Genomic DNA, 15562 nt, shown 5'->3' with positions numbered 1-15562 from the left:
TAGATGATGTGTGAAATGGATAAATGAACATTTAAGGTTACGTTTACCTTCATTGAAGATGGGATTGTTGTCAAAGACATGATGAGGTGGCAAGATCAACACAGACACTGCCTTGGTGTTTTGCTATGAGTTATTTCTTGACTTCAATCGTGATTTTCACTTTCTTTATCAAAATTCTGGGACTTGTAACATTCTTTGGCTTCATTTTGGCTCATTTATATCGCAGTGAAAAGCAAAGGAAGGCAGAGAATGGAGGTGAGTGAGGAACACTATGAAAATCGAGCAATAACTCACAGCAAAACACAAAGGGGGCGTCCGTGTTGATCTCACGACCACGTCGTGTCTTTGGCAACAATCATGTCTTCATTAAAGGTAAAAGTAGCCTTAAATGTTCATGTATCCCTTTCATTCATCATTTCTATGTATTTATATGTATTTATAAGTGTTTTCTGCATGTCAAACTATAAAGACACGTTTTGTGTGAACATTTTGGGCTTTCTGGAACGGACTAATTGTATTTACATTATTACTTATGGGAAAATTTTACTTTCAATTTGAAATTTGCTTGAGTTTTAGCATACATTCTGAATTAAGTAGATGTAAGCAAAAATAAGCATGGGAATATACTTTCAATGTTGTAATAAAATGGTTAAACATTCTAGAAACGTTCTGTCAATGTTTTCGCATAACATTAGCAACTAACATTCCGACTCCACACATTGGAGCAAACATTCCAATTCGGAAATATGATCAGAACGTTCAAATATCATTCTTAGAATGTTAATTTGTTACCTGGGTTGTTTTTAGAGTTGAGGTCAAAGGTGAAGAAGATCTTTGATGTTCTTTGATGACCACACGGTGGCAGCATTGAGCTACGATGTCAAGAAAATAAAACCTTTGACGTCCGTTTCTACCTGAGCATCATCAGCATCTCAGGCTACTTCCTGGAGTCACAGACTAGCCCCGCCCACCTTGGTGCTGTCCCAAAAGCCAGCAGAGGTCGGCGGTGAGAAGAAAAACCCTATTGATGTCATGTAAACACATATAAATACATACATGACATATAAATACATATGTACATATCATGTTAATACATACACGTGTAAATGGGTACATATAATTCTGTATATGTAAATAGGTACGTGCAAATGTGTATATGCAAATAGGTACATGTCAATCACAGCCAGCAGCGTAAGTGTTTATTTTAGAGGTGATTGGATGAAAGAAGCGTTTTCATGCCTGTTAGCTGTTTAAGCGCTAAGCTAAATGATGTTCATAATTGGAAACTAATTCATTCTCACATTCATTACCACTGTGTGTGTGTGTGTGTGTGTGTGCACCTTAGCAAGTGCACTGCCTGCTGCGTCCTGATAAAAGAGGCCCCGTCCCCAGATGTGGAAAAGACGGGAGCAAATGCCACTCCAGGCCTCATGTCTTCTTGAGGTGATGTCTTGCCTCTTTTCACTTTCACTGTGTTACCAGTTAACATATTTTGCAGGCCACAAATGTCTTTCATACTTCAATATTACACTTCTTTACATTTTATATTCGTACTGTAATCACTACTTATTGCGAGTTACTAGTATTTGTCCAAGTAAAAAAAAATGAGGTTGCTATGACAACTGGAACAGCTGTAAGGCGGCGGCCATGTTGTTGACATGCTAGCTAACATGCTAGCAGTGTCGTCGAAAAGCTAACAGTGATTCCATTGTTGATGCTAAAATAGTCCACCTTGTCATGCTACTGGCTAATGTGCTAACATGCTAATGTGCTGTTGGCAATGTATGGCAGTCATTCATCATGCAGACACAAACTTTATTATTCATTTACGTGTACACTTTTGAACACAAAAGACTCCTGTTCATCTTTTTCTTTGCCCAGCAACACTTTGAACCGTGTACTGATGATGATGTCATTGATCATGGCGTTAATGATGATGTCAGTAATGTGAAAGAGGGAAACCTTTATATGTCAACAGGTAGTGCTCATTTTCTCCAACAAGACAATCCTTCCCAAAAGGACGGGCTGAACCTCCTCTCCCCCCCCCCACTCCCATCCATCACAGCAAAAGTGAGGCAGGATTGCTTTTCCTGATTGCTTCTTAATGGCTTCCTCCTCGGCCTCTCACTTCCTGTCGCCACTAATGGAGGCTGCACACTGTGTCATGAGCTACATGCTAACGCTACGTGCTCAAGTGCATCATGTGGCAATCATTGAGCGATGATTCATGTTTGATTCCCTGATGATCATGATGGCAGAAGGGTCCTTCTGAGGAGTGGCTGATGGTGTCGTCGTTATGCTCCACCATGTTTCTTCATCAGTGTGCATGCTAGCTAGCTTAGTGGCTTGATGGAGGCAGGGAGCTGCAGGATCTGTTTGACGTTGAGATGAAAGACGGTGACGTCACACTCACAATCGTCATCACATGGCCGTTTCTGGCCTGCCGCAGGTGCCGTTGGCGGGGGTGGCGCTTGCCGTGGCCTTCTTTATGGAGGTGAGACGAATATGGGAGGTGCTGTGCAGGTAGCTGGCCTGGCGCTCTGGGCGCGGGCGGCGGCAGAACAGCTGACTGGGGAGAGAGAGCGAGAGAGAGAGAGTTAGATTGGCGGTCACCTGACGTTGCTGGAGGCTGGCTGGGGGGAGGGACCTGTTGAAGTGGCGGCGGAAGCTGTCGCTTAGCAAGTAGAGGGCGAAGGGGTTGACGCAGGACGAGGAAAAGCTGAGGACGCGTGCTAGCAGTGTAACCAGCAGGTGCGCTAGTGACACGTCCATCTGCTGGTAGTGGAAGGAGCGGTACATGTAGAGCACGTGGTTGGGCAGCCAGCACACGGCGAATAATCCCACGAAGACCAACACGATCTTAGCCAGACGCTTCCTGGTCTCCATCTGCGGCACACATTAGCGTTAGCATCTTTACCAGCCTAACATGTCGATATGAGCGGGAAGGTCACATGAGTCACTCACGTGCCCTCACACGGGTCACCGCTTGCCCACAAAACCTCACAACCTTTGACCTCCTGATGCCTGTTTTTGTTGGTTGTCTTTGAAAGGCGTGCCGTGCTTAGCGACATCATATCACAGCATACCACAGCATCATCATGTCAGCAGGTGAAACCACGAGAGCGCTTCTAAGATGCCACCTGAGAGCGACCTTGAATAAAACATGTTTGCCAGCAAAGGTCGTCCGCTCGTAAATATTCCTTCTCTCTTTCTTATTCAGACACGGAACTTTCCACAACACCACCAACCTCCTGTCCTACTTCAGACACTTGTCCCCCATCTGTCCCTCACCTGTCTCTTGGTGTGCTCGCTGACCTCCCCCGGCATGTCGTGCGCGCTGCGCGTGAGCGTGCGTGCAATGTGGTAGTAGTAGACGGAGATGACGGCCAGCGGGAACAGGAAGTAGACCAGGAAGATCATGAGGGAGTGGACCTTGGGGTGTGTCTGGTCAGATAGCGGGTAGGGGACACAGTTGATGAAGGTCACGTTCTCGCTGTCCCTTTGACCCTGGGAGGGGGAGGACCCAAAGGTGAAACCTGAGGCGTTGGCGTGAGAGTTAGCATGAGCACTACCTGCATGGAGACCACTTGGGAGAAGACGGCCTCGGGGATGGCCAACAGGACGGACAGCAGCCAGATGGACGCCGCCTTCACGCATGTCCAGAAGACGGCGCCAGACGTCTGGATGTCCATGGGCTTGACTATGGCCTTGTACCTGAGGAACATGTGACCACGTGACCTTTCACCACCTCAACAATGTGAAAAACAAGGTCATTTGGTGACATTCACATGACACCCCGGACCACAGACCTCCACAGTCCACGATCCTCCAGGAAGCATCAAAAGACATCCCGTCTTTCCAAAGTCATGTGCATGTTGGTCTAACGAGTCATTAAGCTCGTTAGGATGCTCATCAAGCTCATTAAGCTCGTTAGAGGCCATCAGAGTCAGATGACAGCCGAGTGGTCGGGAAATGAGTTTCCTGTTAGCATAGCATCGCTAAACGTCCCGGCAGTGGCTGTCAATCAAGACAGGAAGTGACATCACAAGCAGCTGCTTGCTGACATGACATGATGATGATGATGAAACAGCATCTTCATCACAGCGTCTGTCAATCAAATCATCTGACAGCCCATGTGATGATGATGACGATGCAAATACATAATTTACTTATTTTCCTGTTCATAACTTTATTATTGATTTTATTTGTTCATGACTATAAACTACCAATCAATCGTACGTTCATGACTATCATTACCGATCAATAATTGATTCGGCACACTGTCGATAATGCTTATTAACACAAATCAATAGTAAACATATTGACGAAGTGACCATGATGGTGATGAAGAGAGCGTCACCTGTCTGCGCTGAGGGCGGTGAGCGTGAAGACGGACACGCCGACGGAGGTGAGCTGAATGGCGGGAATGAGCTTGCACGCCGCCTGGCCGAGCAGCCATTGGTGGGACAAGAAGCGGAAGGCGTCGACGGGCACGCAGGTGAGGAGCAGCAGGAGGTCTCCTGCCGCCAAGCTGCTGATGAAGATGTTGGGCACGCTCCTCATGGCCGACGTGCTGATGAAGATCTTCACCAGCGTCACGTTGCCCACGAGACCCACCACCACGATCAGCGTGTACGCCGACACCATGACGCAGCGCACCGCCACGTACGAGCCGCTCGTCTCCCCGCCGTCCGGCGACTCCTGGCTCCAGTTGGACCCGCGAACCTCCACCGGAAGTTTGGACGCAAAGTCGTCGTCCATCGCCGAGCGGGGAAGCTCGCGCCGAAACAACCGCCGCCGCCGCGTAAAGATGCGCGCGTAAAGGCGCGCGGGGACTGAAGAGCCGGACGTGCGCGTGACGTGCGCAAGGGCTTTCAAGCGACTGGTGCGCGCGCCTTTTATTACTCAAAGAGCAAGAGAGAGAGAGAGAGAGAGAGAGAGAGGCAACGTTCACTTCTCACCATCATCTTCATCACCCATCACCACCATCATCATCATCAACATCTTCATCACTCACCACGTCGTCACCACCTTTATCACTCTTCACCATTTTCTTCATCACAGTCTTCTTCAACACTCACCAACATCTTGAGCACTCAGCGTCTTTATCACATCTTCCTCACTGTCACACCATCATCTTCCTCACCATCACCTTCACCAGCATGTGTGATTGGACGTCAGAGTTGCCGTTTTGCACCACAAAAGGGTGAAAGCATTCTCGCTTGAGCGTGCATCCACCTTGGAGGATAAATGCTTTACACCAGCAATTCCCAAACTTTCCACCGTCGCGTACCCCTTCAGACATCTGACTGGAAGTCACGTGCCCCCTACTCCTGCACACTTAAAAAAGCAAACCACGCAATTAAATATATTACTTATTCCAGCATCTACTATCTTGCTTATCTTATATTATATATTATCACATTATATTTAAAAAATCATGTGTATTTAAGTCGTGACAAGCTGTGGTAAGATGTGGTGAACTGTGATCTTTATGCACTTTTGCTGTGCTTCGTCTGCAACAACATGGACGTCATCAGTACAATGCAACTAATGTTACACGTGAATGTAATAATTATAAATAATTAGGAAAACAAAGGGACGTAACGTGCAGAAATGGGTTAAGAAATGAATTCAATACGAGGCTTATTACGGAGCCGAATGGACGTATGAGCACATAGCATGAGATTATGCACCAAGTGAAAATGCACAGCAGCACAGAGCTAACGTTATTAAACCTGACCTTTCTGCATTTACGCACAGCATTAAAGGGATGGTTTGGATTTTTTGACATGAAGTTGTATGAAATCCCCATCAGCAGTGTAGTGCATGAACAGACACTTACCCCCACCTGGTCCCGTGAGCCCAGTTCTGGTCGGATTTCGGTGAAGAGGAACATTGCTGGGGTGGCCCCACCCACTAACCATAACTACGTTCCTCATCACCGAAATCCGACCACAACTGGGCTCACAGAACCAAGTGGGGGGTAAGTCACTGTTAATGCGCTACACCGCTGATGGGGATGTCAAACCACTTCATGTCAAAAAATCCTAACTACCCCTTTAACATTTGTGAACAAGGACGAGGTGAAAGGACGTATAGAAAATACACGTCTGTCCGTGCAGCATCGGAGAAACTTATACATATAAGTCTCAATCTGCGTTACACATGGTGTGTTCCAGGGCTGTCGAACAAAGGCCGCAACGCCGGAAGAAGAGACATTATTCGTGAAAGCATACATTTACTCACACGTGCAAAATCGGGGGCTTTCTAACAGAGTCGGTGCACCCAGTCAACAAACAAACGACTCATACAGCTCAGAAAATGCACTAATTAGTCACAGCAGCACGTAAGAAGGCCAGCTGTCGTTTAAATCATCAAGATTGCACACTTTTAATGCACAACATCATCATCAAACTTACTTATTTGTTCATCTAATGCACACAGAACAATAAGCAACTTTCTTCAACCTTTCTTCTGCACTGTACTGTACTGTGGCTGTACTGTACTGTACTGTGGCTGCACTGTACTGTACTGTGGCTGTACTGTACTGTACTGTGGCTGTTCACATGAGGTGTTCCAGCGCATTTTGTAAATGTCAGTGTTCGGCGCTAATGTATTTTAGTCATGTACCCCCTACGGCGGGATACGCGTACCCCACTTTGGAAACCTAGGCTTTACACCATCCCCTCAGACTAGAGCTGCCCTATCTAGTCAGACTATACAGTAGCTGTCCTATCTAGTCATTGAGCATGAAGTGATCTCTGCTCGGATGGGAGAAGAAACAAAGAAGACAAGCTGATCAGTCCAGTTGGCATCCATTCAACACCCTGAGAATAAATGAGGGTATGAATAGAAATATTCACACACGTCCCAGGTAGCAAGGTAACGTTGAAACAATGTTGGTTGTTGTTGACTTTCCATCAGAATGGCTGACATTGAAATGTTAATGCAAAACGGATGCTGACTCAACATTGCCAAGCTGATGAAACTTAACCTGTTGACACTAGTGACATTGAAGCAACGTCGATACATAGTTGAGAGAAAAGACAATTGATAAATCATGTGGTAGACCGGCACAACTGCACCCGGTCCGTAGTCAGGATGGGAAATGTGGCAGCTGCAATTCCTGTTCCACACTAATGGTGGCAGTAACACACCGTGTTAACTGCCTTTTCAAGAAGAAGAAGAAGGAAAACAAGAAGGGAATCTGGTTTCATGGATGTGTATGACTTTGTGCATCTCTGCCCATGTAAAACATGAGTAAGGCACGTGTTTGCTTTGAAGTGATATTCTGAACAATATGTGGACAACTGGACTTCAAAAGTGGTCTGTTTATTATAAAATCATTTATAATAGCCTAACAGCTCAATCTGTGATGCTATATCTGTCTGTCTATTTCAACAAGCGGCCATTGCAAAGGTTACAGGCTCTACCATTATACTGTATGTGGTAGCCTATGTTTAAACACTGAATTAGGCAGCTAAAACTAAAATACAGTACAGTCGTCCCTTGTCAATATCATAGTTCTATTATCGCCCCCTCTCTCTATGACGGTTTTTCAACAATGAAATAATTAATGTTTTGTGGCTGACTATAGTGTATTACTAGTCAAAAATACTGAAAGACAAAAGGTACATGTAGTATTCTGGCCGCTAGGCACCAGTAATGTTCCATTATTGAGACATGACATTAGATTAGCGTCACACTGCATGGAGTCAGCCTTGAAAAGAAGTGAAAAGAAGTTCTCCTCCCATTCAGTGTGGAAGTGGTACGTTTTGGGCTTCTTGGCCTTTTTCCTCACTCGGTTTTAAACCCTTTCTTAAGTTTAGAATACAGTAAACAGAGGCTAGATAGAGGCTAGATAGTTGTCTTGCTAGCATGTTTAAAGCCATGGCTGTCTCTTGTGTCCCTGCAGTGATCCCGTAGCCTGCGCAATACAGTTGAGCAATGTGGTGTAAACAAAGAATAATAGGAGTAAAAAGGTGAATATAGGGGTGTTATTTCATGTCTACAGGCTCTAATAATAGTAAACTTTGTATTTAGAAAGTCATAAACAGGTTTTCTATGCTCTAACTATGAAAATATTCAATTAATTAATATAGAATCTTACTTGGCGGAAATTCACTTATCGCGGTCGAATCTAAAACCAATTAACCGCAATAAACGAGGAATGACTGAATAGTCTTTTTAGCACATGATAACTCTAAAGTGCAGTCAGTGAGAGCAACAGACTTTGGTGGATGTTCTTGTTCTCATTTGAATTAAGCATCTAATATGCTAATTGGCTGGGGTGGTTGACGCCACGGTGTGTGAAAACACTTCTGAGGTATGTGGTTTTGTGTTGAAACAATTCGTTTTTCCTTCTATGCGTCTTTTCACCACATTTGTGAGAAAGAATGTGAAATGGTTCAATTTTTTAAACAGAGCTTCATCAGCTTAACGTGTGATGTCATGTTGTGCATGTGAGCGCTTAACAAGCTGGGCTAAACGTTCAGTAAAAAAAATCTGGTACACAACAGGTGATCTATCGCTGCTATGCACTATACTGTATAGAATGCATTTTGCAAGTTTTCTCTGTGTAGAAATACTGCTTGTTTCTGTTTTCGGCTCAAAAACATGTTTCTCTTGACATAGATTCCTACACAAAAGCAGATCAGAGATGTCTGCAGCTGATGGACTCAAGTACTGAGACGGAGGATGATGCGACCATCACTACATCCTGGCAGCGTAGGCGCCCAAGGACGTTCCATACCATAGCTTGTTGTCATGATAACAATCTCCTTCTCAGTACAGATAAGACTAAAGAGATGATCATTGACCCAAGAACAAGGGAAAAGGAGCCGCATAGACCCCTGTTTATTGATGACACTGAGGTGGAGAGGGTGAAAACCTTCAAGTTTCTTGGCACACACATCAGCGAGGACCTCACCTGATCTCACAATACTCAACAAATGATCAAGAAGTCCCAAAGGAGACTGTACTTCCTGAGAAGACTGAGGAAATTTGGCATGTCCACCACAATCCTGAGTTGCTTCTACAGATGCACTATGGAAAGTGTCCTTACCGCCTCCATCACTGTTTGGTACGGTAACTGTACAACACGAGATGACAATAAAACTCTTGAATCTTGAATCATTCGGACTCCTGTAGTGATGGTAGGACCTCTTCAGTACAGACTACATTATTTACACTACTCAATATTCTTTTTCCAATCAGTATACATTGTATGCTCTTTCATTCCAGATGAACGCCCTATGGGTAAGTTATATAGTTGGTCACTCTTTACAATAAGGTACACAAAAATACACTAGTTACTGAGGAACTAATGAAGAACTAATGGGGAACTAATGAAGAACTAATGACGAACTAATGAGTGGAGTAGTTGCCCAGGAACTAATGAAGCACTAATGAGTAACTAATGAGTACTGGTTAGGGTTACGGTTAGGTAGGTTCATTCCTCATTAACTACTGTCATTTTGTGTACCTTATTGTAAAGTGTTCCCATATAGTTATACACGTATATAAGACCATTGGCAATCAAGTCATATATCCTAGCTTGGAGCTAACATTCATGATGAATGGCCTGGTGCATGTCATGTGACTGATATGATGTGTTTGTTTGCCTTTTGCAGGTCAGCAGATTTGTATGTCTCCACCTCCTTCAAGTAAGTTTTTTTTTTATTCATTTAATCTAATATAACAGCATAGATCTTTTGCAAATATCATTTGTAAGAAGCCCACAATAAATGAACTGAACATTCATATGCACCTTTGAGATCAATCAACACCAGTCAGGCATGCCGCAAGTCACTGTGATCTCTTCAAACCCCAGATTTTTTTCAACTAGCCAGTTCCGATCGGAATGGTCATCCCCGGACCCAGTTCAAGGTACAGTGGCATTCAATTTCCATTTTAACACAATTTCATAACCAGGAAGTTGAACATGGACTGTGGTTTTTTTTTCAAAACCTTCAGCAATGACTCATGATGGACAAGAAGGTGGCTCAACTGTGGCCAAGACTCAGAGAAGTACTTCACACACACAAAAGTTGTTCCAAGTATTTTATGTTTTTACTTTGTGTGTTTTGTGGTTTTGTTTCAGATGCCCTCACCCAACAGCTTGGCACTGGTGTGACAGATGATGCTTTTGCCTAAAAGTGTGTCTCTGCTATTATGCGAGATAAAATCATATATCTTTTAAGCCTATGACATCCTGACTGTAGATAATGCAGGATTTTTATGAAACGCTGGTATTGAAGAGCATTAAATGAGCCCAATTTGTTCTGTATTGTCATTGAAATATCATTGAAACCACAGACTTTTAGCTACATAAAAATTTCAATGTTGTTTCAACGTTACACGGATATTTAAAAAAATGCACATTTCCCCCACTCCAATGTAAAAAAAAAAAAAAAAGTCCAACCACACAAGTGAAGTTTTAAAAAAATGTCCACATAAAAACACTTTCACCAGCTGCCATGCGCACTTTGTCCCAGGTGTCCGCATTTTATTGGTATGTTCCAATCATGGTACTGCACGTGCGGGGAACCGGGATTAAAAGGTACGTACAGGTAGGTCGCTTACTCATTTATTTTTCAGTGGTAATGTGACATTTTCTCAAAATCTGACCAAACTAAATACTATTTTTTTTAGCCTGGACTATTGGGGCATGTCCTGTCATGTTCACGACATGAAATGAGCATCTGTGTGTGTGTGCACTGATGATGCATATGAGTGTGCTACATTCATGAACCAATTATGTTGGTTAAAAGGACAAGAAGGGTTTAAGAAGGTTTTTAATATTTTCAATATGCAGAAATATACAAGTGTTGAAAATTTCAGATTAAATTATATGAAAAATACACAGTTTGAGCGGGGGGCCCACAGATATTAAAATTTGAAGATTTAGTACCTTTTCAAACCGCTGGAATAATGCAGAAAGTTAATAATAACTTGTTACGCAAAAACCTCATACAGTATTTCTCTATCAGAGAGGAGAAATATGATCTTAGAGGAAAATTTAACTTAAAACATTTATACGCGAGAACTACGCTGAAAAGCCACAGCATTTCCGTGTGTGGAATTAAATTATGGAACGTGTTGAGTAGGGAACTCAAACAAAGTACAGAGATGAGCAAATTCATAAAACAATACAAGCAGTTGATGTTTGCTAAATACGAGGCAGAAGAGTCTTGATCATCACAATGATTGTTCTGTCAGGTTCGGGGTTTTTTTTACTTTTGTTTTTTTTAATTTTGATTTATTTTATAGATATACATAAATATATATATATATATACATATACATTTTTTTGTCTTCTTACTGTTATTTATGATGTATTATTATTCTGATTATCATAGGAAACATGACATGGAATGCAGGAAGTGAATAATATGTACTGTACAAGATGTGGAATAGATGGGGGGGTAGGATTAAATAAGCTTTGCTTCTTCCTACTCCTTTTGGACATGTGGAACTGTGAAAGGATGATTCATGAGATGTATTCCATTGGAACCTTCATGTTCAAATAAACTAAACCAAACCAAACCAAACCAAAGTCGGCTTTGAGTTTTGGCCTCCTGTGCATGAGTTTGACACCCCTGCCATAGATGGACGAGGGAGTTGGGGGACAATCACTTCCGAGTGGCAAATGAGAGCACGTTTTGTAATAAAGACACCTTAGGAACACATTTGGACTCATGCAGAGTATTCATTAATAACACGACACGCCTGGGATTCTTTGTTTGGACACTCGAGTACACCGAATGATACGTTGAAAAGTTGTTAGGCATAATGTTTGGCCGTGCGAAAACTGAGACATTTTTGTCAAGAATTTTTGTCAAAAACGGAGGTGCCACTGTACTTGTATTCTTCTTTACATGTAGTAGTAGTAGTAGTAGTAGTAGTAGTAGTAATAGTACTGTGGAAGTTTCACTATTCAGGTAAAGCTCACAAGTAAGCCAAGACATTTGTGACTCATTATCATGTGATTGAGTACGATGTTCAGAAGTATGTCAGTGATTGAGGTCACACACACGCGCACACAGCAGGGAGGAGTGGTGACACGTTTCTTGTGGTCTTATCTCCAAGTCCCACCTGTAAGTGACTTGGTGCTCTAGTTCTACACGCTACACACACACACATGCATGCACGCACCCACGCACACATTTTGAACGGAGTGTCATCGTCGTCATCATCATCATCTTCAGGTCAAAGGTAACATGAGGTGACGTGACAAAACAGGAAGCCCATGTCAAAGTAAGAGCGTGACAAGGATGTCTTTTGAGGTAATTTTTTTTGGTGTGTGTCAATGGCCGGTCTTCTTGTTTATTTTGAAAGGGAGGACAGGAAGCACCCCTGGGCGGCGGGGGCGTAACTTGACCTTCCCTGGGCAGGGAGCGGCGTGAGTTTAGGACCTGTGAGTGTGAAAAAGAGGGGGGATGAACAACACGCCGCCAGGATTACGGTTGGTGTGTGGACTTTTTCTTTGACAAACTTTGGTGTCGTTGCAGTGGAGGTGCTTTGCGTCTGTGGGGGACGAGGGACGTCTTGTGTTTGGGATTTGGGACAGCGGCGCCGCGTCAATGCTCTTCCAGAAGTATTTGCAGTGCAGGGTGTGTTGTCATCACTTTCTGACTTTTGTCTTTTCGTCACGCTTGGTCCTCCTTCACCTGACGTTGTGTGGTAGCGAGCGAAGGTTTGGACTTTGTGTCTTTGTGTTTTCCAGCGTGAGCATTGTGTGCCTCCAACTGGAGGTTGTTTTTTTTTTCGCTGACAGAGTCCTATAGGGATTATAATGCTGGGCCTTTGTTGGCCCCTCTGTGTCTACTGAGCCAGTCAATTGATGCGGGGATAAAAGGCCAAAAAATATGCATTGACACGGGCTTTGGGGACGGCGAGGCAGAGGGAGGTCGTGTCGGTGGTGCCATGCGGGCCCAGAACCCTCCTGGACTCGGAGCGACGGCCCAAACATGTCTTTAAACTACATCAAAAACTTCTATGAAGGATGCGTAAGTAATGTTTAGTTTTGGCTAATGGCTGCCTTCACGGCGGCCTCCGCTCGTCCCTTTTGGGGTCACTCTGGTTCTGTTGGATTGAGCGGCCATTGTGGAGCAGCTGGTGGCGTTAGTGGAGAAACGATGAAGGCCAAGGAGGCTTGGGTCTGATGGAGGCTTTGTGTGGCGCCGAAAAGCTTTCAGCCTTCAGCTGAGTGATTTATGTGCTGACAAAAGAAGCTTTCGCTATGCCGCACGCGTCACCCCAATACACACCATCACTGCACCTGTGTGTGTGTGTACACGCTGTCAATGGCGCCTCATTCGTCTGTGTGTGCTTTCCAGCTCAGGCCTCCGACGGTGATCGGCCAGTTCCACACCTTGTTCTTCGGCTCGGTGCGGATGTTCTTCCTGGGAGTTTTGGGCTTCGCTGTGTACGGAAATGAAGCGCTGCACTTCAGCTGCGACCCGGATCGCAGAGAGCTCAACTTGTACTGTTACAACCAGTTCAGACCCATAACGCCTCAGGTACGACCAGCCCGTGACACCGAGTCTCAACGTCTTGACTGGTTCCTGGTGTTCTCCTGCAGGTCTTCTGGGCGTTACAGCTGGTCACGGTGCTGGTCCCGGGGGCAGTGTTCCACCTCTACGCGGCTTGCAAGAACATCGACCAGGAGGAGATCCTGGAGCGACCCATCTACACCGTCTTCTACATCATCTCTGTTCTCCTACGCATCATTCTGGAAGTCATCGCCTTCTGGCTGCAGAGTCACCTGTTTGGCTTCCAGGTGTGATGTCACCACCCTGTCACGTGTACCAGCAAACGCTATTCCATGCTTGCCGTGTTTTTGTTGCGCGGGATGATAGATGAGTCAGTAGACAGACCTTCCAGGTTCCCCTCACATGTGTTCTTGGTCCTGCAGGTTCACCCGCTCTACATGTGCGATGCCAGTGCTTTGGAGAAGGCCTTCAACGTGACAAAGTGCATGGTGCCTGAGCACTTTGAGAAGACCATCTTCCTGAGTGCCATGTACACTTTCACCGTCATCACAATCCTTCTCTGCATCGCTGAGATCTTTGAGATACTCTGCAGACGACTCGGCTATCTCAACAACCAATGACGCGCACGCGACATGTTGACTTCCTGTCAGCCTCTTGGAAGATAACACAGGAGCGCCACCTGTGCTCCATTGTGAAATATTCTGAAGTGGGGGTCATCCCAGGTTCTATGTCAGATGGGAGCCAAAGGTTCTAGTCTGCAGAACACGCCACAGCCGGGAGGTCCAATAGGTGTTCTGTGAAGAGGACAGACATGGAAGCCGGCTGCTCTTGGACCTGATCAAGTGCTTCCCATCACAGGGATTCAGGATGGACGGACACAACATGGACATGCATGAGCCACCTGCTCAGGTGCATCCTTCCTCACACTTCCATGTGTGACACTTCCACCATGTGTGTGTGTGTGTGTGTGTGTGTGTGTGTGCCCATTGTGACCTTTCCTCCATGGACAGGAGCACACTTGTAGCTGTCTCCAAAGAAAGGCTGAGTTGACGCTCATATAGGGATTGAAAAGTTGGAAATGTAAAAAGACGATTGGTGACAATGGACGTGAAATATAAACATGTTCAACACAAAGCAGGCCAGTCTTAACTATGGAGGAAGCGTATTCTTTTGATGATTAAATGGACGACAGCAGCATCAAATGTTCTTAAACGACCCTTTTGGTCTCATTGACACTGTCAAGTATTGACTTATCTTTGATTTGGTGGAGTCACATAACACATGTAAGCTACTTTGTTTTTATTTTCTTCATCAGGCATCCATCCAAGTTTTGTGAAGAACTTTCCAGCAATCTGTTTTTCATCTCAGGTACAAAATTGCATTAGCAGACAAAAGTGGATCAAACCCTCATTTCCAATGCTTTTAAAGCGCTGATGAAAGCTTTCATTGCGCACGGCGGTGGCACGGCGGCGGCTTTAAGAGGATTTGAAACTGCTGTGTTTCCCTGTGCTTTACTTTGTGTTGTGATGGTCCATGCTTGTACAATTTACCACTGAATGTTCTTCCTATTAAACAATCACACAGTTATCGTATTTGATGACATCTGTGCATGCACGCAATTGTTAGAATTAGTTATTAATGCGATGAAAATGTCAGTAATTAGGTTCTATCGTGTCATGTTGGCTTTGCTGCTTATTGCACTTTCAATAAGCCTCACTTTCCTGGTGTGTCAAAAACTAACATTGATTCGCTGCTTGTAGTTGCTACATCACATCTTGACGCCATTTCAAGACAGGCTTAACTAGCTAGTTCTCTACTCATTTATCTTTTTTTTAGGGGTGGGTGTGCTCAAAGATCACCTAATATGTACATGAAACACGGCGACACTACCTCATGGAGATACCTTCATCATGCTAGCCCTGCCACTAATACCTTCAACATGAGAAGGGAGAAACACAAGGATGATCCTGGAAGGCCCAGGGTCACCCTTCTCTGCGTGTTCCTTTATGTCTAATAAAGACTAACCAACTCAATTTCAGGATTTACCATGTTAAGTTGATTTT

At 44.4% G+C, this 15562-nt stretch overlaps 2 protein-coding genes across 4 annotated transcripts; one reads left to right on the top strand and one right to left on the bottom strand.

The window, feature by feature from the left end:
- Window positions 1-1823: 1823 nt before the first annotated feature.
- nmbr (neuromedin B receptor) lies at window positions 1824-5283 on the bottom strand. Of its 3 annotated transcripts, none has more exons than XM_054761792.1 (5): window positions 5082-5283; window positions 3573-3714; window positions 3292-3507; window positions 2648-2886; window positions 1824-2569 (listed from the first exon to the last, which is right to left on the bottom strand). In XM_054761792.1, the coding sequence occupies exons 2-5, from the start codon at window positions 3690-3692 to the stop codon at window positions 2422-2424; spliced, it is 723 nt and encodes a 240-aa protein (XP_054617767.1). In that variant the 5' UTR covers window positions 3693-3714; window positions 5082-5283; the 3' UTR covers window positions 1824-2421. The 3 variants fall into 3 exon arrangements, with proteins under 3 accessions (XP_054617767.1, XP_054617765.1, XP_054617766.1); XM_054761790.1 differs by lacking the exon at window positions 5082-5283 and adding an exon at window positions 4361-5025; XM_054761791.1 differs by lacking the exon at window positions 5082-5283 and adding an exon at window positions 3810-4242.
- A 7123-nt stretch (window positions 5284-12406) lies between these two features.
- gje1a (gap junction protein epsilon 1a) lies at window positions 12407-15023 on the top strand. The gene is made up of 4 exons (XM_054761794.1): window positions 12407-12473; window positions 13344-13526; window positions 13589-13786; window positions 13922-15023. The coding sequence occupies exons 1-4, from the start codon at window positions 12444-12446 to the stop codon at window positions 14117-14119; spliced, it is 609 nt and encodes a 202-aa protein (XP_054617769.1). The 5' UTR covers window positions 12407-12443; the 3' UTR covers window positions 14120-15023.
- The last annotated feature ends 539 nt before the right edge of the window (window positions 15024-15562 follow it).

This window comes from Dunckerocampus dactyliophorus, chromosome 19 (assembly GCF_027744805.1).
Source record: "Dunckerocampus dactyliophorus isolate RoL2022-P2 chromosome 19, RoL_Ddac_1.1, whole genome shotgun sequence".
Lineage (NCBI taxonomy): Eukaryota > Metazoa > Chordata > Actinopteri > Syngnathiformes > Syngnathidae > Dunckerocampus > Dunckerocampus dactyliophorus.
The sequence above is the reverse complement of the archived record's forward strand: the minus strand, read 5'-3'. Positions and strand labels throughout refer to the sequence as shown.

What these genes read in the sequence shown, in the direction of transcription:
- gje1a (XM_054761794.1), top strand. Translation starts at nt 12,444, where the DNA reads ATGAACAACACGCCGCCAGGATTACGGTTG. An exon ending in CGCCGCCAGGATTACGGTTG is followed by an intron (nt 12,474 to 13,343) that starts GTGTGTGGACTT and finishes TGTGCTTTCCAG; the next exon opens with CTCAGGCCTCCGACGGTGAT. An exon ending in TCAGACCCATAACGCCTCAG is followed by an intron (nt 13,527 to 13,588) that starts GTACGACCAGCC and finishes GTTCTCCTGCAG; the next exon opens with GTCTTCTGGGCGTTACAGCT.
- nmbr (XM_054761790.1), bottom strand. Translation starts at nt 4,761, where the DNA reads ATGGACGACGACTTTGCGTCCAAACTTCCGGTGGAGGTTCGCGGGTCC. An exon ending in ACCGCCCTCAGCGCAGACAG is followed by an intron (nt 3,715 to 4,360) that starts GTGACGCTCTCT and finishes CATGTTCCTCAG; the next exon opens with GTACAAGGCCATAGTCAAGC. An exon ending in CCCAAGTGGTCTCCATGCAG is followed by an intron (nt 3,508 to 3,572) that starts GTAGTGCTCATG and finishes TCCCCCTCCCAG; the next exon opens with GGTCAAAGGGACAGCGAGAA.